This window comes from Notolabrus celidotus, chromosome 3 (genome assembly GCF_009762535.1).
Source record: "Notolabrus celidotus isolate fNotCel1 chromosome 3, fNotCel1.pri, whole genome shotgun sequence".
NCBI classification, from domain to species: domain Eukaryota; kingdom Metazoa; phylum Chordata; class Actinopteri; order Labriformes; family Labridae; genus Notolabrus; species Notolabrus celidotus.
The window spans coordinates 27,410,927-27,433,049 of NC_048274.1; the positions used below are offsets into that span (position 1 = coordinate 27,410,927).

The following is a 22,123-nucleotide window of genomic DNA, read 5'->3' on the forward strand; positions in this document are numbered from 1 at the left end:
TTGCTCATTTATTTCACCAGATGACCTCATAACACCATCTTACGCAACGCCTTTTTATTTCTAATGTCACATCAGTGATCTTGGCTGTAAAAACGACCATGAGTGAGTAAAAACAGACTATTCTGAAGCTGTAAACAATTCCGATGTGGTTTTGAATCAAACTTATTCTTCTACATGTGGATACAACAACACTGAAACTAAATTACGTCTGAAAAGGATACAAATAAAACCAAGCCTGACCACACTACAGCTGAAAGAGTGACGGACTGTTCTCTCTCTCTGACTGGTGTAAACAGGTCCTGGCGGAGCTTTCCACAGCCGCTCTTTATGGGACCAGTAAAAGCTGTCAGTTGAGCCACATGGTTTAACCGTACAGCGCTTATTAAGGCCAATAGCAATCTGTTGTGTGCTCTCTGACACACTCACCTCTCTCCTCACACCGGCATACACACTCACTCACACACACACACGCCAACCTGACTCACAGCTCAGCTAACAGAAAAACAAGGGGGTCAGATGACTTTGGTTAGGCCCCTGAGCAGAACAGAAGTGCTCCTCTTCTCCTTTTATAACAAAAGCGTGGTTCACAAAGTGCCACTAAGATATGGTCCATGAAATCTCTGCCCATCTGATGTCTAAATTCTTCTGTTTTGTTGGGGGCTGTTTTTGGAGAGCACAACACTTTGAAGATCTCTATAAAATTGTGTTTATACAGCGATGACTGAGGGGCAGCTCTTCATTTTGATTGGTCACCAACCTGATATCATTCATTTTAACGTGGTCCGACACTCAAATTATGTTATCATAGCTCCTTCAAAACATGCAAATTTCACAGCATTTTCCATGTGCGCTTCATGTGTGGATGCAAATGGCTGATTCTGTTCACCCTGAATTCACCCAAACTTTTCCTGCCAAACCTCCATAAATATAGTTGTACTTTTGGGTATCATATTCATTGTATTAAGTGGAGAAATAATCAGCCCTCCTTTAGCTGCTTTTTAAATGAGTTTAAGACGTTTTTCTCATCACTAAAGAAATGTAACTCCAGTAGGATTGCAAGAAAGATAAAAAAACGAGTTTTCTAACTTCCTGTTCATTGAGATAGTGGTCCTATTTTTTGGATTGTATTTTCCTTGCTCCGTTTGTTTTAGTTATATGCCTGGTATTTAATTTACTGATTTACAGTTTGAGATGCTGTTGACAAATGATTCCCCCCAATATAGTATATATGTCATTAGTTACTTTTGTTTTGTATTTTCTTTGTAATATCATGTCCTTGATTTCTGGTTATGTTTCAGAGTTATCCTTGTGTCTTCCCAGTGTTGTGTTGTGTCCATAGAGTATTGTTTTGAGTAGTGCACTTCTCTAAAGGTTACAGGCGAGGAAACATTGTTTCTCAAAGTGCAGTGAATGTATCACGGTTATTCAGTGTTCAGTTGTACTACGGTCAGGGTGGACATTTAATGTGTTAGAAATGTACAGCTGAAGTTGTCACTGTGCTCTTCTTTTACCAACATCCTGAATTTCCGTGTTGCTGATTCAGCTGTGTTTACATTCTGCTCCAAACGTCTTTAAGCCCTGTCTACCTCTCACCCTGCATCATGATTGGCTGTTCAATGGCGTCTTCTTCATCTATCTAATGTTAGGTGGCAATTGTATAGCGTTTAGGGCTGATTAGCGCCACCTCCATTTCCAATGGTTGGGGGGTGTAATTACAGGTTTATTTATATTGAATTTGTATCGAACATTTGTTATATCTATATTGATATTAATTATTGCTATTGAATTATTGCCCAGCCCTACGTCACTGCCCACCTCAGTTTCAGTATACTTCTGTTTGCCATGGAAAAAAGTCCTTATACTTTTTGTTGTGACATAACACAGTCACCATAACGGAAGATTTCTTCTCCTGTATGCTCTACCCAAACGCCCCCCCATCACCAAAAACAAAAGAAGTGTTTCTAGTTGTGAGACAAGACTGATACAGATGATCTCCCACAGTGTGTACACAGTATACACATACACAGCATGTGTAAACACTGAGTACCTGAAAAGGTTAGAGTGTGAACAGGGCTTATGTTGTGTTGCTGTTTCCAGCTCACATCCTCATTAGATACATATTTGACAACCCATTAGGTATGACTGGACAAAAGCTAATGTTTGCTTGAAACACTTTCTAGTCGTCATTACCATAAGCTGGGAATTCACTCGTCTACTGTATTGTGTTACACTGTTGCAGTTGGCCCAGCAGTTTTATGGTGCAGCCCTTGCACAGAATCTCTAGTCCTCGACATAGCAGTCGCTGGTTTGACTCCCTGACAGGACCCTTTGCTGCACGTCTTTCCCAAGCAGCAACCTCCGGTCTAAAAATACGAGTCCATTGCGAAAGTGCTAAAAACTGCAGTTCATCGAGGCTCGCTTGAGGCTGGCTCCAGAGGTACAGGAAAGCACATACACACCAATTCAAAAAAGCCGATCTTCACAGCAGAAATAAACATGTTTACAGCCTGGTACAAAAGACGAGTGTAGTCTGGATAGCTAATTTCTCGATCGGCACACACTGTAGGGTATTTTCTAACAAAATAGCTCTTCAGAAACAGATGGGTGACGTCACGGATACTACGTCCATTATTTATACAGTCTATGGTCTTTTCCCGCTCTCTACTCCCCACATTCCCTGTCCCTCTTCAGCTGACCTACTAACAATCGCAAAAAATCCCCAAAACTAACTCAAAAACTAAACAACAGTGTTCATAGAACATCGTTGAATTTAGAGATCAGCTGTTGTTGTAAAGGTAGCAATTGGGTTATCAAATATGCTCAGAATAACAACACACCAATCCTAAATGATCATCAAATAAGGGCATAGGAACATCATCTTGTCAGGGTGACATCAGAGGAAAATGTATGCATCGGTACTTGGATCTGAATTTAAGGATCCAGAACATTATCACATACAGATTCAATGTGTTCGATCTGTACATCACTCGTTCATATCCCAGGTGTTAAAGGTGGAGAGGGAGCAGACGTGTGACAGGGTACAACCTTATTCTATCACCTCGTCATCGCCATCCCATAGCCTACGCTTGATTTTTCACACCCTTCTGATCAGGCGGTCAGGGCTTGTGAAACTTGTTGCTGCAGTGTTAGGGTTAGAAGCGCATGTCTGGACTTGTTCAGCTCTCCCATTCAAACCTAGGGACCCTCAAACTAGCACCAGAGCTGTGAAACTGACGGTTCACTGTTCAACCTGGTCTTCCTGCGTGTGGTTCAGCCGGGCTACTAAAGTAAACATCTCTGTTCACTGTGCAGTCTCTTTCTCTGAGAACAGGGAGAGCAGAGAGGCGAAAGAACGGAGGGATGTGGGCTATAAGCAATCTGGTATCTCCACCACGGGGACTGTACAGTATGTTCCAAATAACAATAGCCCCACAGTGTCTGCCACTCAAACAGGGAGCTCCTGCTGTGAAGCTCTCATAATTAGAACATGACAACCTGACATGATGACAATATGTGAAGAGTGGAGAACAGATCTGCCGTAGTGATGAGCCTTGGCCAGTCGGGTTTTATATATTTTACTGAAATGAGCCAGGGGCACACACATGCACATACTGGACATGTTGTAAATAACCTGAAGACCCCGTCACGAGATTCATAACCCCAAACGATGCTTCAACATACTTCAGCAGCGTTGCTGTTCACACTTGACCCAACATGCTGTGCTGCATTATTTGGCTATAATTACATAACAGAGTGCCAGTCAGTGTGTCCTTTACTTTGAACTGTCCCAGATGTCTGGATCAGCTCTTTTTTTTTTTTTATAAAGGCTTAGGGTCCTGCAGACAAAGATAGAGCTAACAGTCTAGGCCCATATAGGGCACATGTTTGTTGTTTATTTGGCTCCAATAACCAGCATTTTGTTCTTTAACCCTCCTGTTATGTTGCAGATCAAATTGACCCATTTCAAAGTTCAAAAATCTAAAAAAAATGTTACAAGTATTTTTTTGGTGTGAAACTTCCTCTGACATGAACATATAAAATGAAAATGGTTCATTTCACATATTTGACATCTGCAGGAGCTTGGATCAAATAGAGACAAGCTTGCAGCCATAGGAACAGTGAGAGACAAGTGGGTAAAGCAACTTCCACTAGTCTATAACCCAGGCCCTAATGTCACAGTGGATGAGAGGTTAGTGGCATTCAGAGGTTCCTTCCATTTTAGGCAGTATGTACCTTCCAAACCAGCTAAATACAGCATCAAAATCTGGGCAGCATTTGACAGAAGAGGTGTCTCAGGTTAATTTATCAACATCACTTCATAAAGAAACACAAAGAATACAAGAATACAAATGTAAAATAAAATAAATAAAAATCTATGTCATGTAAAACTATTGTATTTATATTTAGGGCTTTCCAATGTACATTAAAAAAAAAGTTGTAACATTAATTTAATAAAAAACAAGTGAGTTATCCTATTTGAACCATGATCTGTGACAGTTGAAGAACACAATGTTGCACAAAATATTGATTTAAATGGTTAATTAAATATTCCTGGGGTCAAGTTGACCCAGGAACATTATTGCTGTTCCTGAGAAACGAACAAAACAGGAGGGTTAAAAAGATCCCATAGAGACCAGGCAGCAGCCAGACAGCAGTTTCATAACCTCTGCAAACACTCAGACTATCTGTGATTGACTGCAGCTAATCTCATCATGACTGGGAACAGTGGCCCTCACTGCTTCCAAGTATGGAGCTATTGTGTTGTTGACAACAGATCAAGTCACCAGTTGCCCCTGATTGAAAAAAACAACGATGAACTGTTTCTCACAAAGTGCAATGTTTACCTTTAGGATGAAAGATATTACACAACACCTCCTGGTAACTGTGTCAGGGTCAGAGATTAAGCCACCGAAATGCCCTTTACAAATTAATGCAATGGTAAAATTAGCATAATCACATTGGAACAAACAAGGCTGTCCCCTCTGTCCCTGTTTTGCCTCTTGCTGCAGATCCAGCGACATGTAAACAGGTTGCAGAGCATATGGAAGGAGCCTTATTTCCACAACAGGGTGGGTGTCAGGAACATTTTGCAGTGCAAGAGACTGTCAAAACAAGAGCTGCCTGAAGAGGGAACAGTATTTGACAGAGAGAGGATCTTGCAGGTTGTATGTTGGAGCAAAAATGGGGGGAAGAAACAGCTGACATTTTGTGTTTGGATCCAAAACTAGAGCTGTAAATAAGTACTGTATGTATACGTCCTCACTGAGTGGGGTCAAGCTTTACAAATTCATATAACCAGTGACCAGGCTGACCAGCTGTTACATAACCCTCTGGCCTGATTCTTGTCTCAGGGGAACATAAACAGTCAGTCGACTAAAACTGGAACTACACACCATCAGGTTCACCCAACATATATGTGTTTCTGTGCTCCACATACCTCGCTCAGGCTTCATGTTGTCCAGTGTCATCAGGATGCCTTCAGGGTCTCTTGCAGGGTCTTCTCTTTTTTTTCTTCCAATCAGCCTTGACAGCAGTTCAACGGTGTCTGGGCCCCCCCACCACCAAACCCCTCGGTGACTGAGACCTGCTGTGTTAGCTAAGCAGTGATATCAGCTGTGAAGCCTGCTGCCCCTATCCAACAACAAAGCCTCGCTTTGTTAGCATGCTACTGTACGCTTCCATGGAGTCGCACTGTATTGTCCAACTGACTGACACAAAGACAGCTGATCTCAGATCGGCCAGATACTGTTAGATGTGATCAATCTGTTTTGCCAGTGAGCAATCTGACTAGTGATTTAACTAGCAAGCAGGCCACCCTCGCAGAATGTCTCAAATTCCTCCACCTGAACCATAGTCACGTCGCGGTGCATCCCTCCCTGTGTCTCCTCTCCTGTCCACGGCGCTCTGCTGCTAACTCAGCACTGTTAGCTAGCCAGACAGTCAGACCCACGACTAACTTTGACTGTTTGATTAAGAGTCCAATGGTGACGAAGAAGCCAGCAAACACGCCAACCCCCCCACGGTGAGCACAGGTAGCTGCAGCAGCTCAACAACAAACACTGATTCCAATGTCGGACTGTCTCATTTTGCTAAGACGAGAACATTTTTAACGCAACATTGTTTCTCTGTCACAGACAGCCAACATCAGACGGATATGCTCCACTTTCTGTCCACGCACAGCGTCCGAACAGTCTCCATGTACCTAATGTTAGACACGCCACCTGTACTGACTTCCTTTGAGATCTTCATTAAAACTTTTCGAACCAACAACTTCGCTCGATGCTTCGGCTACGACTGCAGCGTTTCCCCGATCAGCTGTTTCCACTTCCCCGCTGACACACCTGAGACTGACTGACAAACACTGGAACACTAAGTCGATACTGATATTATTCAGATGAAAGGAACAGTGAGTCCTCCTAGTCGTGATGCTTCCAGTCTGCCTCCCCTCCTCTCTCTCTCTCTCTCTTCCCTCCCCACTGCTTGTCAAAACATATCAGTGCAGCTCCAGTCACGTGTCCCAACAACAGCCCCATCGTCACTTCCCTCTCTGCCAGCCAGCCTCGCATGAACTCGCAGCCATAGCAACCACCAACTTAGAAGTGGTACCAAAAACTCAGTGTAGCTTTTTGAGGCAGGAACATTTACAAAATTAAACCCCATCAGCTGAGATGTTCCTTTACAGTGCTGTCACATTACTGGGTGGAGTTTGGGTGGAGAAAGAGGCACAAGCAGAAAAGGGTTCAGTGTCCCTGAGCTGATTGGTCAGTGCAGTTCTGTGCGCGTTCACGTTCGCACGAGGGTTCGCTTCCCGTCGTGAACATTTTGTTCCTGCTTGTTTGGCTTGTATGTTGCCAAAGATCGTATGTTTAAAGTAATGCTTGTCTGAGGGTCTTTTAAAGCTCTTGAGAAGTTCCTTTCAAGTGCACCGCATTATGAAAACATCTTTAATATTAACTTTTGGGTCTTTGTGACCAGTGAGCCAAGTAATGTTTACTAAAATGTATATAGAAGAGTTCATTTGCAAAAACAGATAACTCCCTTTTGATAAATGTTCAATAAATATATTTCTTTTTGATAAAGATTCCTAATAAAGTTACATTTTCAAGATATCTCAGATTAGTAAAGTCATTTTGACTTAGTCAAAGCCACCCAACCTCAGTTGATTGACATTACCAAAAGCTAGTATTAGAAAAAATGTATTTTTTGAAACATCTTTTAAATTTTTCAAAAGTGAGTTAAGTGTTTTTTCAAATGAACTCTTCATTTGAAACAAGTAGAGAAACACAGTTGGTCATTGTTAATACTGAAAAACAAAAGAGATTTATGAAATAACTTATATTGTTACTTTAAGTCAGGGGTTCGCAAATTGTGGGTCGGGACCCCCTTGGGGGTCGTGAGATGTCTTCAAGAATGTTTTTCTATGTAAATTATCTATGTGTAAAATAGTACATTTTACCCATTATTGTAAAGAATATTGATAAAAAATAGTAGCTAAACTTGAAAAATAGAAAATGTAAGGACTTTTCTGCCTTTCTTTTTGCCAGATGACTCTTAAGTTTAGGGTTAGTGAATAGTTAATTATCAAAAGCATCTATAGCAGTAGGTTATTTCATAAAGGCACAGGACACACAGACACATGTGCATGTAGGTAGGCAAATTTTCTGCAGTCCAGCGAAATTAAGCCACATTAAGTCACTTTGAGGGACAGTTTGGCCCCTGCTTTAAGTAATGATGAAGGAGTTTCTTAGCAAAAAAAAAAAAAAGCTGAAGATCTTGAGGAAGAATATCAAAATTGAATTCCCATCTAATACTGACCTTATCAGAAAACTTAGCCTATAGGCTTTATCAGACCTATTGAAGCACCAGGGGATGTTATGGTGAAGCAACTTGATAAAGAAATAAAGAAATGTTCCTGAAGTTTTCACAAAAACAATCTAAAGCAAAATGAAGTTGAAGTCAAACTGGAAGATCAGGACATGAAGAGGACATGTTCATTATAGAACCAGCGGGGCTGCTCATTACTTAATGTTGGATGACGGCCATTGTCCATTGGTGCACATAAAAAAGGTCAGAGGAAGAGCTCTTTGTCATAATCTCATCTCTGCTTAAACCTCTTGGAACAAAGGCAAAGGCCAAAATGAGGACACCAAAATCAGCTTCACAAATCTGTTTGGCAGCTGCAGTTGCACTTACTGTGTTAGTGTTGTTTGCAGCACAAAGACAGGGAAACCTTGAGTTTGATTGTAAATACATGTGGGATATATTTGATGTATCATTTATGGCACACTAAACAGTTTTTGTTCTTACAGCATGTTATGTTTAAAGGGCACCACACTTCTTTAAAGAATTGTGCTTTGTTTTCTGTGAACCTGTTTAAAACTAACATAGTAGTCCTTTAATTATGAAACCAGATAGCAGTGACCCAGATAGTGTGTTGTTAAAATGTCCTCAATATAAACATCAATCTCTTCTTGTAGGTTATCTGCATTTATCTGGAGAGGGAGCAACGTTTATTGAGCAAGGGTAATTTCGCTTATTTGACAAAACCAAGAGTGTGAGACACCAGGAGGTGTCTGTTGCAAACATTTCTGAAACAAAGACAAAAAATGAATAAAATACAGGTTTTTATTCCAGTTATCCAGTCATGCTGTTAGCTAAGAAACATATGTATAAGGGCAGGTGTGAGTTGGTTTTGGGTGGTGGAGGTCAGGAGTTAATGATCCTGTGTTACAACTTTTGTTCAGTTTCATTCAAGGGCTTATAATAATGTCTGCTTTTGAAAAGGTAGCCTCAGCCTAAACATTACTGACAACAGACCAACATGAAATATACAAAAAAGTTAGATAGGATCACCATGATAAAAACAATTCCATATATAATTCATTATGGCTAAACACTGAACAAAAACAGCTTTGTGATTCAAATTCTTGCACACCTCATACTTGTTCTATTTTTATTCTAATAACTACCAATAACTGCCCAAATGGAAAAATGCGGAGAGACAGTCATCTATTTTTAGGTATTGATTTACCCTTTCACAATGATCACATTAGGAGGTTTAGATAATCTTATTTTAATGTGAATTTTCCCTTTAAGGATGTTGGCAAATCCAAACAAAGAAGTTTTTGTGTTTGGAGAAAATCCATGTTATAGCCCCATCTAGTGGCAGAATATTTGTAGTACAGCAGGAAAATATCTGCGTGTCTTTGGACACTCAAAAAGGGACAGAACATGGAAGTGGAAGTGTTACACATCTTCATAGACAGGAAGACACATCTTATACGAATACATTTGCACTTGATATGAACAGCAACAACATATTGAAGGTGTTGTGACTCATTCGGGGATATGGTCCTGTTACTCCTGGATCCTCATCCAGAGGTTGTTCTTCATCTGTTTAGTTCACTGTAATGGCATTATTTGGTACACTCTGACATTGAGAGAAGTAGTGTACACATGCATTCTTACCAAACCACACATAGAGTCAGGTGAAAATGTGCAATTATTTTATTTTATTTTCATAATTAAAGATGTTTGTCTTCTTTATATTTAAAATCAACCAGGCTGAGATGTCATACTCCATGTTTCCTCTTGTGCACTGGTTCTGGTTTGTTTCCTTTATGAAGTTTGATAAACTTTTGGATTTCTACATGCTCAAAGTGAGGAGAGATCTGTAGTTCAGTGACTGTGTTTAATGAGGATCAGAGATTTACCTCTGATTCAGTGCTTACAGTGTCTGTACATTTAAATATTGAGAATTTGATTTCAACGCATTACTGGCTTTTTATCCACTTTTACCAATGTTTCAGAGTATGTGAGATTCCTATGTGTAAACATATAGGTCTGCTTTCAAACGTTGAATCAGTGTATGAGTTTAGCATGTCATCCTTAGGCATCACAATCTGCCACTTTTACTGTTTGGTGTTTGAATCAGAGAAAATTAGTGATGCGTTGATGGTATTTTGATTTTTCAGACTGGCTGGTTATTCATTTGTAATGCCGTGGAGCTGAGGGAGAAAAACTATTAAAGCTTAAATCATCATCCTTATTATTTTTCTGATTTGAATTAGTACAGGTAGTAGTAATGATAGTGTATTTTGGATTATCCAAATGGCAACATCAGAGCTTCTCTGCCCTTTAAATTGTGATCAGGCTGTTTTCAGCAGCATGAGAGCTTCAAAGGACATGAAATGTTTAGCTGCTCCACCCTACCGCACTGTCACGGTGAGTGGTCCCGTTGTCTTGGGTACAGACTATATATAGGACTGCATAATAACCATGAATCCCAAATTACATGACCCAGAAGTACTGTGTAGCGTAAACACAGCAATACTTATTCCGATGAAGACACGTGTTGATTTAATTCAGCTTTGTTGTAGGTCGATGGTTTGCTGAAAAGCAGAGTTTCAAAATAAGAAGAAGACACTCTCACGTCACAAAAAAAGGAAACATTAAGAAAAAAAGAGAGTCAGGATTCAGAGGCTGGAAATACCAACTGTTTATTTTCTACTTTTTTGTGACTACAGAAATGTTGAAACATTTGAACACTGAAAAAAGCTGGATGACATCATCACTTGCTTCTCAATTTTCTTTCTTTTTTTCATTTGCTTAGCAATCACAACAGATGATATTGCACGGCACTGAGAAAGCAGTAGCAAAGCCTGGAAACAGCAATGACAAATCAAGTCATGAGACATGGAGTTATACATCTGAGAGCAACACTGACAGCATTGCCTCTCCGGCACACAAGCGCACACACACTGTCGCTTGCTTGCACACACACACTCTCAAACACACACGCTCACACACATACGTAAACTGAAGAAGCATTGTGAGTTGAGAAGGAGATAAAAAGAAAAAGATCAAGTATGATAGAACACAAGGTGGACAAGAGCGATGAGATTTCATTTTGAGAATGCAAGTGCAAGATGAACTACTACTGTGGTCTAATCCTTAATGTTTATGACAACAAATATGCTTGTTTATCAAAACCCTTCAAGCATCTTTGTGTATGAAGAGCTGGAGGACACCCCTCTGCGGGCGAGAAACTAGTTCCCCAGCTTTAGAGATCCAGATGATTGTCTTAGGCGCCGCAGTATTGTATGAGACTTGTAGCTAAGCTACCCATCATATGGGAACTCCTTAGGGTCGAAATAAATAACAGAACATGTAAAAATGAGTAAAAAGCAAATCCACACATCATCCATTCCCTCTCTACTACAGGCCTTCATTTTGTTACGTAAGCACCTGTAGTTTTTCTGCAAAAACATCCACATTCAGTGACATAATGACTGCATAACATGCTGCTGTTATCCAACAGTAAGGCCTCTGACAGGCAGAGGGATTCAGACTTACTGTGATATGCACCAATCAGCCACACACACATGCAAACACACCAGCAGCACAAACTGATTTGAAACAAAAGTCAAACACACAGCAAAGTAAAACATGCACACGAGCACACAGCCAAAATAAATGATCAATTCAGGTGGCTGTCCCCATACACACTCACACACTGATTCCTTGGTAAGCTTCTTTACAGTTTTAATAGACTTTGCTCATAGTCATTACACGAGTATGTTCCAGAAGAACAGACACTAGATGGAGCGAGGCGGCAGTGCCACAGCAATAAAAACAGACCCAGCTCTGCGGCACGGCCCCCCTGGCAGACCGGCTGCCCGGCCTCGGCTCCACCTCACTCAGTGCATGAGACAGCAAAGTGAGCGGGACTTGCAGCCCTCGTTTCTTCAGATGCTTCAAGATTGTACGTTGAACAGGAGGTTTCCCACATGGTCGAGTAAGCTTGTCTACACAGCCCTACGCCTTCTACATTCTATACCCGTGCGAATGGCAAATCAAAACTCAACAAGTCTACCTCACAAATGCCAGTGCTTTTCAACATTATACATATTTTTTTGTCCAATTTTTGGTTTGTTTTAAAAATCTTTGGATGTGCAGTAATACCCATAAAATAACTGTTTTTGTTAAAAAGTCAAAAGAATAGAAAAAACACACACACGTACACACTGCTTTTTGCCAGCTGTTTAACAAAGTAGCTCCTGTATAACTTTGTCTGCATTGGCAAATCAACTGTCTGGGTTTCTGGCAGTGTTTAAAACACATTGAAATGCCGGCTAGGATTCAGCTGAAGAAGAATACAAACTACTCCTTTGTTAAATCTAAGCATGGGAAATAAGGCTGTAACATAAAACTGTCTTTTTTGTTTGTTTTTTTTCTTCCAAAAAACCTACTATATACAAATCTAGAGTTTCTACAAATGCATAAATTAAAGCAGTGGTTAACCATTACAAAAATGCAATTAAATTAAAATCACAACACAGAAGAAGAGAAAAAGGGAAAATAGGAACACAATATCACAGCAGTTGGTTTTACCCTGTAAAAGCAATAGTCTACCATCATAATATTGGCATAACCCAATGTCTGATAAAAAATACGCTTCTCCCTCCATCCCTTTAAGTTTCATACATCAACCCTGAAACTTGTCCTCCGCAACTTTGAACAGAGCACTTCTGCCAAAAAAAACCCTTAAAAATAGATAATCATACAGCTTCTTTTTTTTTGAAGTAACAACAACAGTTACCACAAGAGTGGAGTTCTGCCTAGCTCACAGATAGACGTCTCAATGCAGAACTCAAAGGAATTATTACTATGAGGTATTCAGAGACATTGGTAAAGACATGCACGGCCAGAGTGCTGGACCTTTCTACACACAGCAGAGAGACGAGGCAGGTTAGGAGGGAAGAAGGGAAGGAGGGAAGGAGGGAAGGAGGGTTGAAAGAGGTCAAGGGAGAGAGAAGAAACAAAGACCTTTGGTTTTAATCTGTAGAAGTGGACAACAGAAATTCCTTTGGTATGTTTTCATTGCATGGTTGCGCTGGCAAAAGCACCACGGTGTGACTTAAAAAAAAAAAAAGAAGAGGAATAAAAACACATTTCCTTGTTTCTTCAGTAGTGGCCCTTCTACAGGCTGAGGTATTCACAGAGTCAAAGGTGAGAGGTCAACAGCGGTTTTACACTTTGGTTCAAGCAAGGCACTCGTCCTGGGAGTTTTAGAAAGATTGCAACACGTCTGCTTCTACTTTCAGGAACATGTCTGCCTATAGTTGAGTCAACAAATCTGCCCATGGCTATGTCAGCTTGTCTGCCTATTGTCATGCAAAGATGTCTGACCTATATGGTGGATCAATATGACCACAGATACACACAAAGAGGCAGGTCCAAGGAGAAGGGAAGCTGGAAAGAAAAGACAGTCAGGTACACCATGAAATTCACACTGATTGTTATTAAATTGATCATAAAACCAAAGTAAAACTTTAATTTTTTTCCAGATTTGGTACCTGAAAATGTCTTTTCAGCAAATAAAACGGTAGAAATAATCCCTTTGGTCCAGCTGATGAGTTATAAGAAAAGCTGATTACGTTTCTGGCAACTCCCCTCTGTCCCCTGCAGGGCCCCAGTGTGGCCGCTTGTGTGTATCCATGGCTAGATCAGCATATCTGCCTATAGCTACATCAGCATGACTACCTATGGAGCTGTAATCAGAGCATAGATGAAGCAAGAGCAAGCATAGCAGGGGTGCATGGGTTGAGTGCAGGTGGGAGGGGCAGAAACGGGAGAAGAAAGGAAGAGAAGAGGAGACAGGAGGGGGGAGGGGACAAGACACACAACATCTTGAAACACCACTCATAGAGGCCGTGCAATGAGAAGAAAAAATCTTTGGTTATCTTTGGTATCATCAAAGTGATAGAAATCACGTATGGAACTTGAGTGAGGTAGCATCTTTGGTTCACACTATAAAACATCAGCAGGTCTTGACACATTTTTTTGTCTCTTTGTCCTCTTTTTGGTTTTTCTTTCAGAGATGAAGAAGCGAGCACAGTCTCTCGCCTCTCCTTCAGCGCTTGTTCTGATGAATGTAGAGCTGCTAACCCAGGCCATGAGATGACGAGAGAGGGGGTTGAGGGGGGGCGGCTCAATATATTTAATGATACGCTGCCCTGGGCCGGCCCCGCGTAGTGCTTTCCTCCTACTGCTGAAATGCATAGCTTACTAGGACAGGCGAGAAGTGGGGGGGGGGGGGGGGGGGGGGGTGTGGGGATTTGCAACAAGCAGGGTGGGGTGTTTTAGTATTCAGGTGAGGAGCTGACATTGCTGTGTAAGTGCCTGAAAGTGATTTGATCATTGATATCATCCCCTCGGCCCAACATCTTTGATGAGGAGGATAAATCAAATAGGTATGAAGCACACATGGGCGATGCACTGAGGCTGAATGCTTATCATTATTAGAGCGGTGACACAGAGGCTGTCTCTCTCACAGTGTCAAGAAAACCCAGTTAGAGCTGTCTTTTGTTTTCACCTTTGCAGAGAAAACATACTGATAAATGGATCTGTCAATGTTTCCAGGCTGCTGGTATTTGAACACAACTAATCTGCTAAAGTGGGGAAGTTATGTCTCTGCATTTATTCATCTTCTTATATTCATCAATAAGACTGTTTATGGAGATTTGGCTGGGATATGGGTTGATTCAAGAAGGCATCAATAAGGCAAACATCAATCCAGTCTCAGTAGATGGCTGTCTACCAATGAGTCTGGTTCTGCTTGAGGTTTCTGCCTGTTAAAGCTTTCCCCACCACTATTGCCAAGTGCTTGCTCATGGTGAATTAATGTTTAGTCTCTATATAATATTACAAAGACAACGCTCCAGACCGGCTCTGTATTTAAAGTGTCATAGGAAAACTTTTGTTATGATTCGGTGCTGTATAAATAAAGCTTCACTGGCTGATTGAATAGCTGTGTCCAGTGTTGTGTCACAGAAATGTTCCAATTGCAAAGAACAGAAATTCAAGAATGACTCAGAATGTTGTATGAACTTCAAGCAGCAACAACCTCTTTGTTGTAGAGCCTAACTAACAGTCTGTCTCAGAAGTAAAGGAGAAAAGGAGGTAAAAATACTTTTAAGATTAACAACTACAAAATGTACTCTTTGGTCTAATAACTTTGTTCTTAAGTGTTGTGACCCTAAGATGAATGAGAGGTTTTGGTTTGTAAAAGGCTTTGGTTTCTCTTGTTTAATTATTCAACGCTTCAGCATGTTGAAGGAAAGCACTACCACGAGGGCTTCGATTTGGGGGTTCCTTTGCTTTGGTTTGGGGTTTTGTTGTTTTGGGTTGGGTTAGCAGTCTACACATGAGGCATCTCCCTGTCTGTCTGGAATGCTTGATAGAGAGACAGACAGCTGGACAGACAGTCCACCTCCACCTGTCCAAACACAACAATCCAGTCGCTCCTGTAGGATTATTTTTGTCTTTAAAGTTGATTGGCCAATCCCACTGGAGCTCCACATTCTGGCTGTTTTTTCAAGGGTGTGGACATCTGCAGACCAGGCTGCCAACAGGCTGATTAAAACCTCCATCATTAAAACCAACCAATCAGATTAAAGATAAGGATGGTGAATGATAGATTGATACTGGCTGGGGAGGTAAAGTGGGGTATATTAAAGCTATAGACCAGTGACAGTGAATGTGTGTGAGGGGGAGGGTAAAACTATAGTCTTTTTGCAGTATGTTACACATAAACGTGTTGCTGAAACAAACATTTCAAAGCAGGTCAAACAAGAAGTCTTTGGTTTGTTTTTTCATCTTTGGATACTATAAATATCAATATAGTACAGGTTTAAGGGCAAAACGTTGCTTCAAGGTCTCTTTAAGTTTCTCTTTGTTTCTCTAAAGTTTTAAAGCTTTTCCACCGAGGTTGAGTCAGTCCATGAGTTGGTCAGATCAGTCCGTCTTCAGGCTTTGGTGCAGGAGTTGGGGCCAGAGTTGATGGAGTGACCGGAGCCATCGTCCACCCACTTATCCAGGCTCCGGCGGCGTGCGTTCATAAAGAAGTTGCTGACTGTGGTCAGCTCAAGGCCCAGCTGCTGGGCGATGGTGACCTGCAGCTCTTTGGATGGACGCTTGTTTTCTTTGAAGATGGCATGGAGCGTCCGTCGCTGCACATCTGTGAACACCAGCCGTGGTTTTTTGGTCATGTTCCCCCGATCGTTCCTGCCGTGGTCCTGTTCCTTACGTTTGCATGCTGTGGAGAGTTCATGGGAGATAGAAGAAAGAAAGAGTATGTTGATTAGAAAGGTTGGGATATACAAATTCATTGACTGACCCATACATTTTTTCCCTGTACCATCTTTCTGTAAAGCGTTGCAAGTTTGTATTCAAGCTAAGACAAACTGGTGAGATAACAGAAAGCCCAAACCAGTATCTGATATTTTCTCATGCACAAAAAAAGCCCTTATATGGGTTGTTTTGGTGCTGTTTGGTCCAAAACAGGTTAAGCTTTCCATAAATGCTTATATTATGTTAATTTTGGGACCCTGACAATTCTATTAGGACTATCAAAAAATGAACCACAAATATGATGATTCCACAAATCTTAAAAAATACAGCGGTAAAATAAAGATTGATTTGTGTAACTAAATTTCAAAATGTTTTGAAAATAGTCAGAAAAATTATGAAACTTGAAACTTGGTAATTCAGTGCTTTGATGATGGAAATGGGTTGTCACAACATTTTATTGTCATTCACTTACAAATGGCTAAAAATGTTGATGGGAGCCTCTTTTATTTTAGAAGCAGCTATCTAATTAGATTTTATCCAAAGATGTACTACCTGCACTGTGTACTACCTGCACTGTGTACAAAGAATGGTTTATAGAACTGTATTTTATTAGATTTTATTGTATTTTATATTTAAATTTTATATATTTAAAAGCTGGAATAGAGAAACAGCATCTCGTTTTTCCTGTATGTCTCGTATATACAGTGAAAATTGACAATAAAAACCTTTGAATCTTTGAATCTACCTTTCAGGGAATAATTCAGGTTCAGTGCTACTCGTGTTCAAAACACAGACATTCTTCCAATGGGCCAAATGCAAATTACATAATTGTGTTAATGAACTCTTCCACATTTTTCCAAGGACTTCTGTTAGTCTTTTAACCAGAAGAGGAGCTCTGTTTCTTCCTATGTGGAGCAGAAAAACAGGAGGCCTGTCAGCCGGCAACAATGAGCGCTGTCCACGGTGCTGAAAATAAAACGTACCTCGCTATAGACCACAGCTCTGACAGAACTGAACCACAGATCATCAAATACTGAAAAAAAAAAACTTGTGTGGGTTTTGACCGCAACTCAAACCCCCACTCAACTGATCTGCTGTTTCAACTTCGCTCTTTTCCCTCGCTAAGTCCTGGTATTCGCAGACATCCCTTTAAGGTTCACCTGTGAGTAGACACCGGAAGGGGGCAGACGTGAGCTGCTGGAGCAGAAGGCCCAGCATGGACAGGAGGGAAATTAATGAACGAGATATTCCAACAGGATATTCTCAATAACTGTTTTATAATCAGACGTAGTAATTCCTCAAAACAGTGCAGATTTTATTTCCAGAATTCAAAGGGTGAATAAAAAACATTTTATTAGGCCTACAAAAATCCTCAAAGATGACCAATGATAACAGAAACACAAAATATTTACAGAATCTCATGCAAAATATGAAAAAGGTGTCACTAATGGTGATAATAATCGTATTACTGCGCTATAACTACGATTATATAATGAAACATTATTTTTTATGTAGCCGTGTGTCACTGTATGTTGTTGATGTAAAGTTTTTGGTGTAACACCGGTGTCACTGCCCTCCAAATTCGGGTTTGCTAATTAGAATGTTCAGAGATACAACCATACAAATAACTGGCACATTGGTGTCTGCTAATTAAGCCAGCTCCACCGTCTATCCTATCCTCCTTCAGCACACTTTATTTTAACACTCACTCTCTCAGATGTGTGTGTGTGTGTGTGTGTGTGTGTGTGTGTGTGTGTGTGTGTGAAGGTACAGTGCATGCTATCCTCGTGACTGTAAACTAGAGCTTAATAGTGACTCTGAGCAGCCCAGTGTCTCCAGTGCTGCTAAATATTAACAGAGAGCCAGAGCTCTTCATGGAGGGGCGGCTATAAATCAGCTCCGTGAAGGCCACGCAGACAGCAGGAGCCTCCACAGAGCCTGAGCATGGAAGGGTGCAGGAGGAGCAGGAGGCCCGAGCACAGAGGCAGCAGCTTTCCCAGGACCAGGGGGAAACACAATAACGGCCTCGTTATCACACATAGGCTACGTGCAAACGCACGCACGCACGCACGCACGCACACATACACATACACACACACACACACACACACACACACACACACACACACACACACACACACACACACACACACACAGCTGCTGCTCCCAGCTAATCATTACAAATATACAGATAACTCCACACACTCACTCAAACACAGCACACACTGACAGCGACAGTCCTGCTTTTCATAATCTCACAGAGAACAACAAACAGACATCTGAGCGAAAACCCTGCAAATATTCAACTGGAAAAACAGCCTTTTACTTTTTTTAACCAGAAGATCCATCCTATTTCACTGTACTCTGGTAATATTCACTCAGTGTTTTATACAAGTACATCAAAAACTGTCAACAATAAACATGTCAACAAAACATCATCTATGCTTCACAGATTTACTTCTCATTATATAATAAATCTCCCTTTTTGAATTTGTTCATTATGTCCTCTGCCAAATCCGTCCACTTTTAGATTTATTATATTATATTCTGTTCTAGGTAAGCAAATTCAGATGGGTAATTGAATACGTGGGAAAAGGAGAAAAGGCCCGAGATTAATTTCAGAAGCCTAAAATCAATAAGTATATCACATCTACTTCAGAACACGATCACATATCTGGTTCACCTAGGAACGAACGGATCAATATACAGGCGCTCAGACTATTCTCTCCAAATTAATTTACTTTTGTATTGTACATTTGCTCCTATCTTTTTCTGGGCGATATTTATCAGACATGTCATATTTTAAATCTTACGTTTTGGGGATTTTTTGTTTATATTGTATTTTTTTTCTTTCGAAGAAGTTATGATTAAACGAGAGCAGTCGTAAAACCAAATAAAAGGTCGAAAACAAATAGGTCTACTAAAGCAGGCCTGAGACATCTATATTCCAGGTATACCCCAACCAGTATAAGTTTGACTTGATTAAAAAAAAAAACTTTGAGCAATGCCAATCAAAAGCTAATCCTTCTTTTCTTTGATTTTTGATTTTGATAAAAACAAAATCATAGCAATGACCATTAGACGACCGAGGACAAAACCAGCTGTCAAAAGTTAAAAATCAGTTTAACTCATTAGCAAGTCACACACACACACACACACACACACACACACACACACACACACACACACACACACACACACACACACACACACACACACAAAAGCAGCAGATGGGAAAACTGAAAAATGATCTATTGCGATTACACCCACGTGCACTCGCGCGAGCATGCCGTACACACACAAATGCACGCGCACTTTCCACTAAATGACCACTGCAGCCTCACTTTTCAAAAAGCCAAAAAGCCTATTTGTAGGTCATTGATTAGACTCTTGAACGTTAAAAAAATCCATTGGGTGTCCACGAACGCGCATGTGCTATTGGGGCCTCCACAGCGCGCCCTAATTGACTCGTGCGTATACCTCAGGGACAAATTAATACAGAGGTCTATCAGTTAATTAGATAAACCTCAGCCAAGTCAGGGCTAGTTTACGACCAAAACACAAACACGTGCTCTCTGTTCCACTACTCTCAGTCTATTTAATTAAAACAACACAATGCATAACTACTGCTCTGCTCAACACTTAATTTTAATTCATCATACACTCTCAACGACACGTGCACATACTCTTTCCCCCCTCTCTCTGTTTACATCGAGACCAACACCAACACCAAAAAGCTGATCAGTTGCATCTACACCAAAATAAACACATTCCTAACGATTTCTGGGCCTGGGATCAGCTTACGCACACAGTCCAGCGGTCGATATTTTGAGGTAAAATGACATGAGCACTTGTTTCACACAATCCCAAAATCCTTGTACAGACAAAAAAGGATGCAGATTGATGTCAGGCTACCAAGTTTGTGCATGAGCATCAGCTATACGAAGCACTCTGAAACTTTTTTCAGCACGTTTTGAATTTACGAAGATGCAGATCTCCCCTAAGGGCACAACATAGAGGCCAGATCTAGAAACCATTTTTTCCACACCTGGGGCAGGTGTAATGTGTGAAGAGCTGTGAGCTCGTCATTTTCAGTGTTGTGGTGATCAATGCATATTTTGCCTAAAAGAAACATTTGTCCTGAATGCTACCAAGGTGTGACATGAGCTTTAATTAAACTTTTTTAAAATCTCTTTTTCATGATAACTTTGCCTCAGTCCAATGTTTGCTTTGGTTCCAAGCCTATTTCACCCAGTAGTCATTATATGGTTGCATTCAGGGCAAATGTTCCTGTTAGTGTGTTTTTTTCTGAGCAGCATATTCAAAAAGGATGAAAACAAAAAGGGGCTTTACCGAGGCTTCGCTCACCTGCGAGCCTGAGCGCACTCATGCGCTGGAACTCAGGCTCCTGCAGCCACTTCCACATGCGGCGGAAGGTCTCTCTGCCGGACTTGAGCTTGGACCAGGGTTTAGGGTTCCTCAGCAGGTCGGACAGGGTCCCTTGGGATCTGCACAGGACCCGCTGGGCAAAGATGGCCTGAGGGATGCTGTAGCGCTTCAGCTCCGTGGTGATTCTCTGCGCCACCTCTTTGGTATTCACCTCCTCCATCTGGCCCCCAGAAACACCACCCCCTCCACCGCCACCGCCCCCTTGCTGCCCGGGCCCGGAGGCCTGCTCCCGGCTGCCCCCCAGCCCCTGGCCGTGCCCCTGCGCACCGAGGTGGGCGTGCGGGTGGTGGTGGAGGCCATTGATTTGTACCATGCCCGCCGAGGAGCTCATGTGCTGCTCCGTGTGTCTGCCGAGCATGGCCGGGTGGTGAGCCTCAAACCCGCTGGGGGTGAGCATCTTTTCACCTGGCATGGCGGCACCGGGGTGAGCGTAGGGAGGGATGCCAGCCTGGGTCGTGTGTATGCTGGCCAGACCTGAGCCGGACAGCGGGGAGAGGCTCTGGCCCATGCAGGGATCCTTGTGATGATATGCGGGGTACAGACTGTTCATGGGCGCCAGACTCCGGTCCTCGCGCATTAACGTGAAGCTGCCGCTGACATTTCCGGGGATTCTTTGGTGCGGGTGATGGTGAGGATGATGCGGATGGTGGTGGTGGTGGTGATGGGGAGGAAACTTGTCGGACACTGTGGAGATGGGGGGTAAGGGCTGTAGGGGGGTGAGGGTGGTGTAAGTGCTGCTCGCACTCATGCCAGGGGGGGCTTCACACATGCTGATGGCTGGGTGCAGGTGTCCATGGTGTCCGTGGTGATAGTCTCCGCTGTCCAGCAGGGTCGCCATGCCCATAGCGCGGTGGCTTAGACCCCGGGGCCCTGGACGGGAATGTGGACTGTGGCCGCTCAGTAGGTCCCCGTGAGCGGACACGGTCTCATGGCTCACTCCGTGCAGGTCGCCAATATTCTCCATCGACAGCTGTGCGTTCATGATCCGGGCAGCGCTGTGGACCAACCATCTATCTGACCTACCGCACGTAGCTGGTGTCCAGAAGTCCTCACGTGCAGTAAAGTTCTATTTTCTTTTGTTGCTTTTTTCCTTCTTGCAGAAGCAGCAGCCTCCTCTCAGTCCTGATATTCTCTGATTTTTCTCTTTCCACTGACGTTGTTTTGAAAACTCCTTTTCCCGATTTCTTATTTTTCTTAAAACATTTTTCTTTCTTTTTTAATTTTTTTTCTTTTCTGATTCTCTTTATGATTCAAGCCCCCCCACCGCCAACCAGCTGTCCTCGCGCTCCGGTCGGGTGCCGCGCCATCTCTCTAGTTGTGTGTCTCCAGCCCCTCTTCCACCGCAGCACAGATCGCCGTCTGCACATGCGCACTGTTGACATCCATCTCCTCTCGTACTCTCTCTCTCCCTCATTCTCTCTCGACCCGACACGCGCGCGCACACACCGCCCCGCTGCTCTGACGTCAGCTACCTTATTAAGGAAGGGAGGTATCAAACCACCTGCTAAGAGCTGTTCCCTCCAACGAGCCATTTTCAGCA

The 22,123-nt window shown here is 42.1% G+C and overlaps 2 protein-coding genes across 2 annotated transcripts in view; both read right to left on the reverse strand.

Moving 5' to 3' along the window:
* The window catches only part of fam214a (family with sequence similarity 214 member A), a 38,616-nt gene extending 31,854 nt beyond the window's left edge, over positions 1-6,762 (reverse strand). Inside the window, exon 1 of the mRNA XM_034680206.1 lies at positions 5,438-6,762. The gene's annotated coding sequence lies outside the window, so the exon portion shown is untranslated. The remainder of the gene's footprint in view (positions 1-5,437) is intronic.
* An 8,957-nt stretch (positions 6,763-15,719) lies between these two features.
* onecut1 (one cut homeobox 1) lies at positions 15,720-21,565 on the reverse strand. The gene is made up of 2 exons (XM_034679163.1): positions 20,488-21,565; positions 15,720-16,099 (listed from the first exon to the last, which is right to left on the reverse strand). Exons 1-2 carry the CDS (start codon positions 21,563-21,565, stop codon positions 15,810-15,812), a joined length of 1,368 nt encoding a protein of 455 aa, XP_034535054.1. The 3' UTR covers positions 15,720-15,809.
* Between the last annotated feature and the right edge of the window lie 558 nt (positions 21,566-22,123).

What these genes read in the sequence shown, in the direction of transcription:
- onecut1 (XM_034679163.1), bottom strand. Translation starts at nt 21,565, where the DNA reads ATGAACGCACAGCTGTCGATGGAGAATATTGGCGACCTGCACGGAGTG. An exon ending in CGCAGGTGAGCGAAGCCTCG is followed by an intron (nt 16,100 to 20,487) that starts GTAAAGCCCCTT and finishes AACTCTCCACAG; the next exon opens with CATGCAAACGTAAGGAACAG.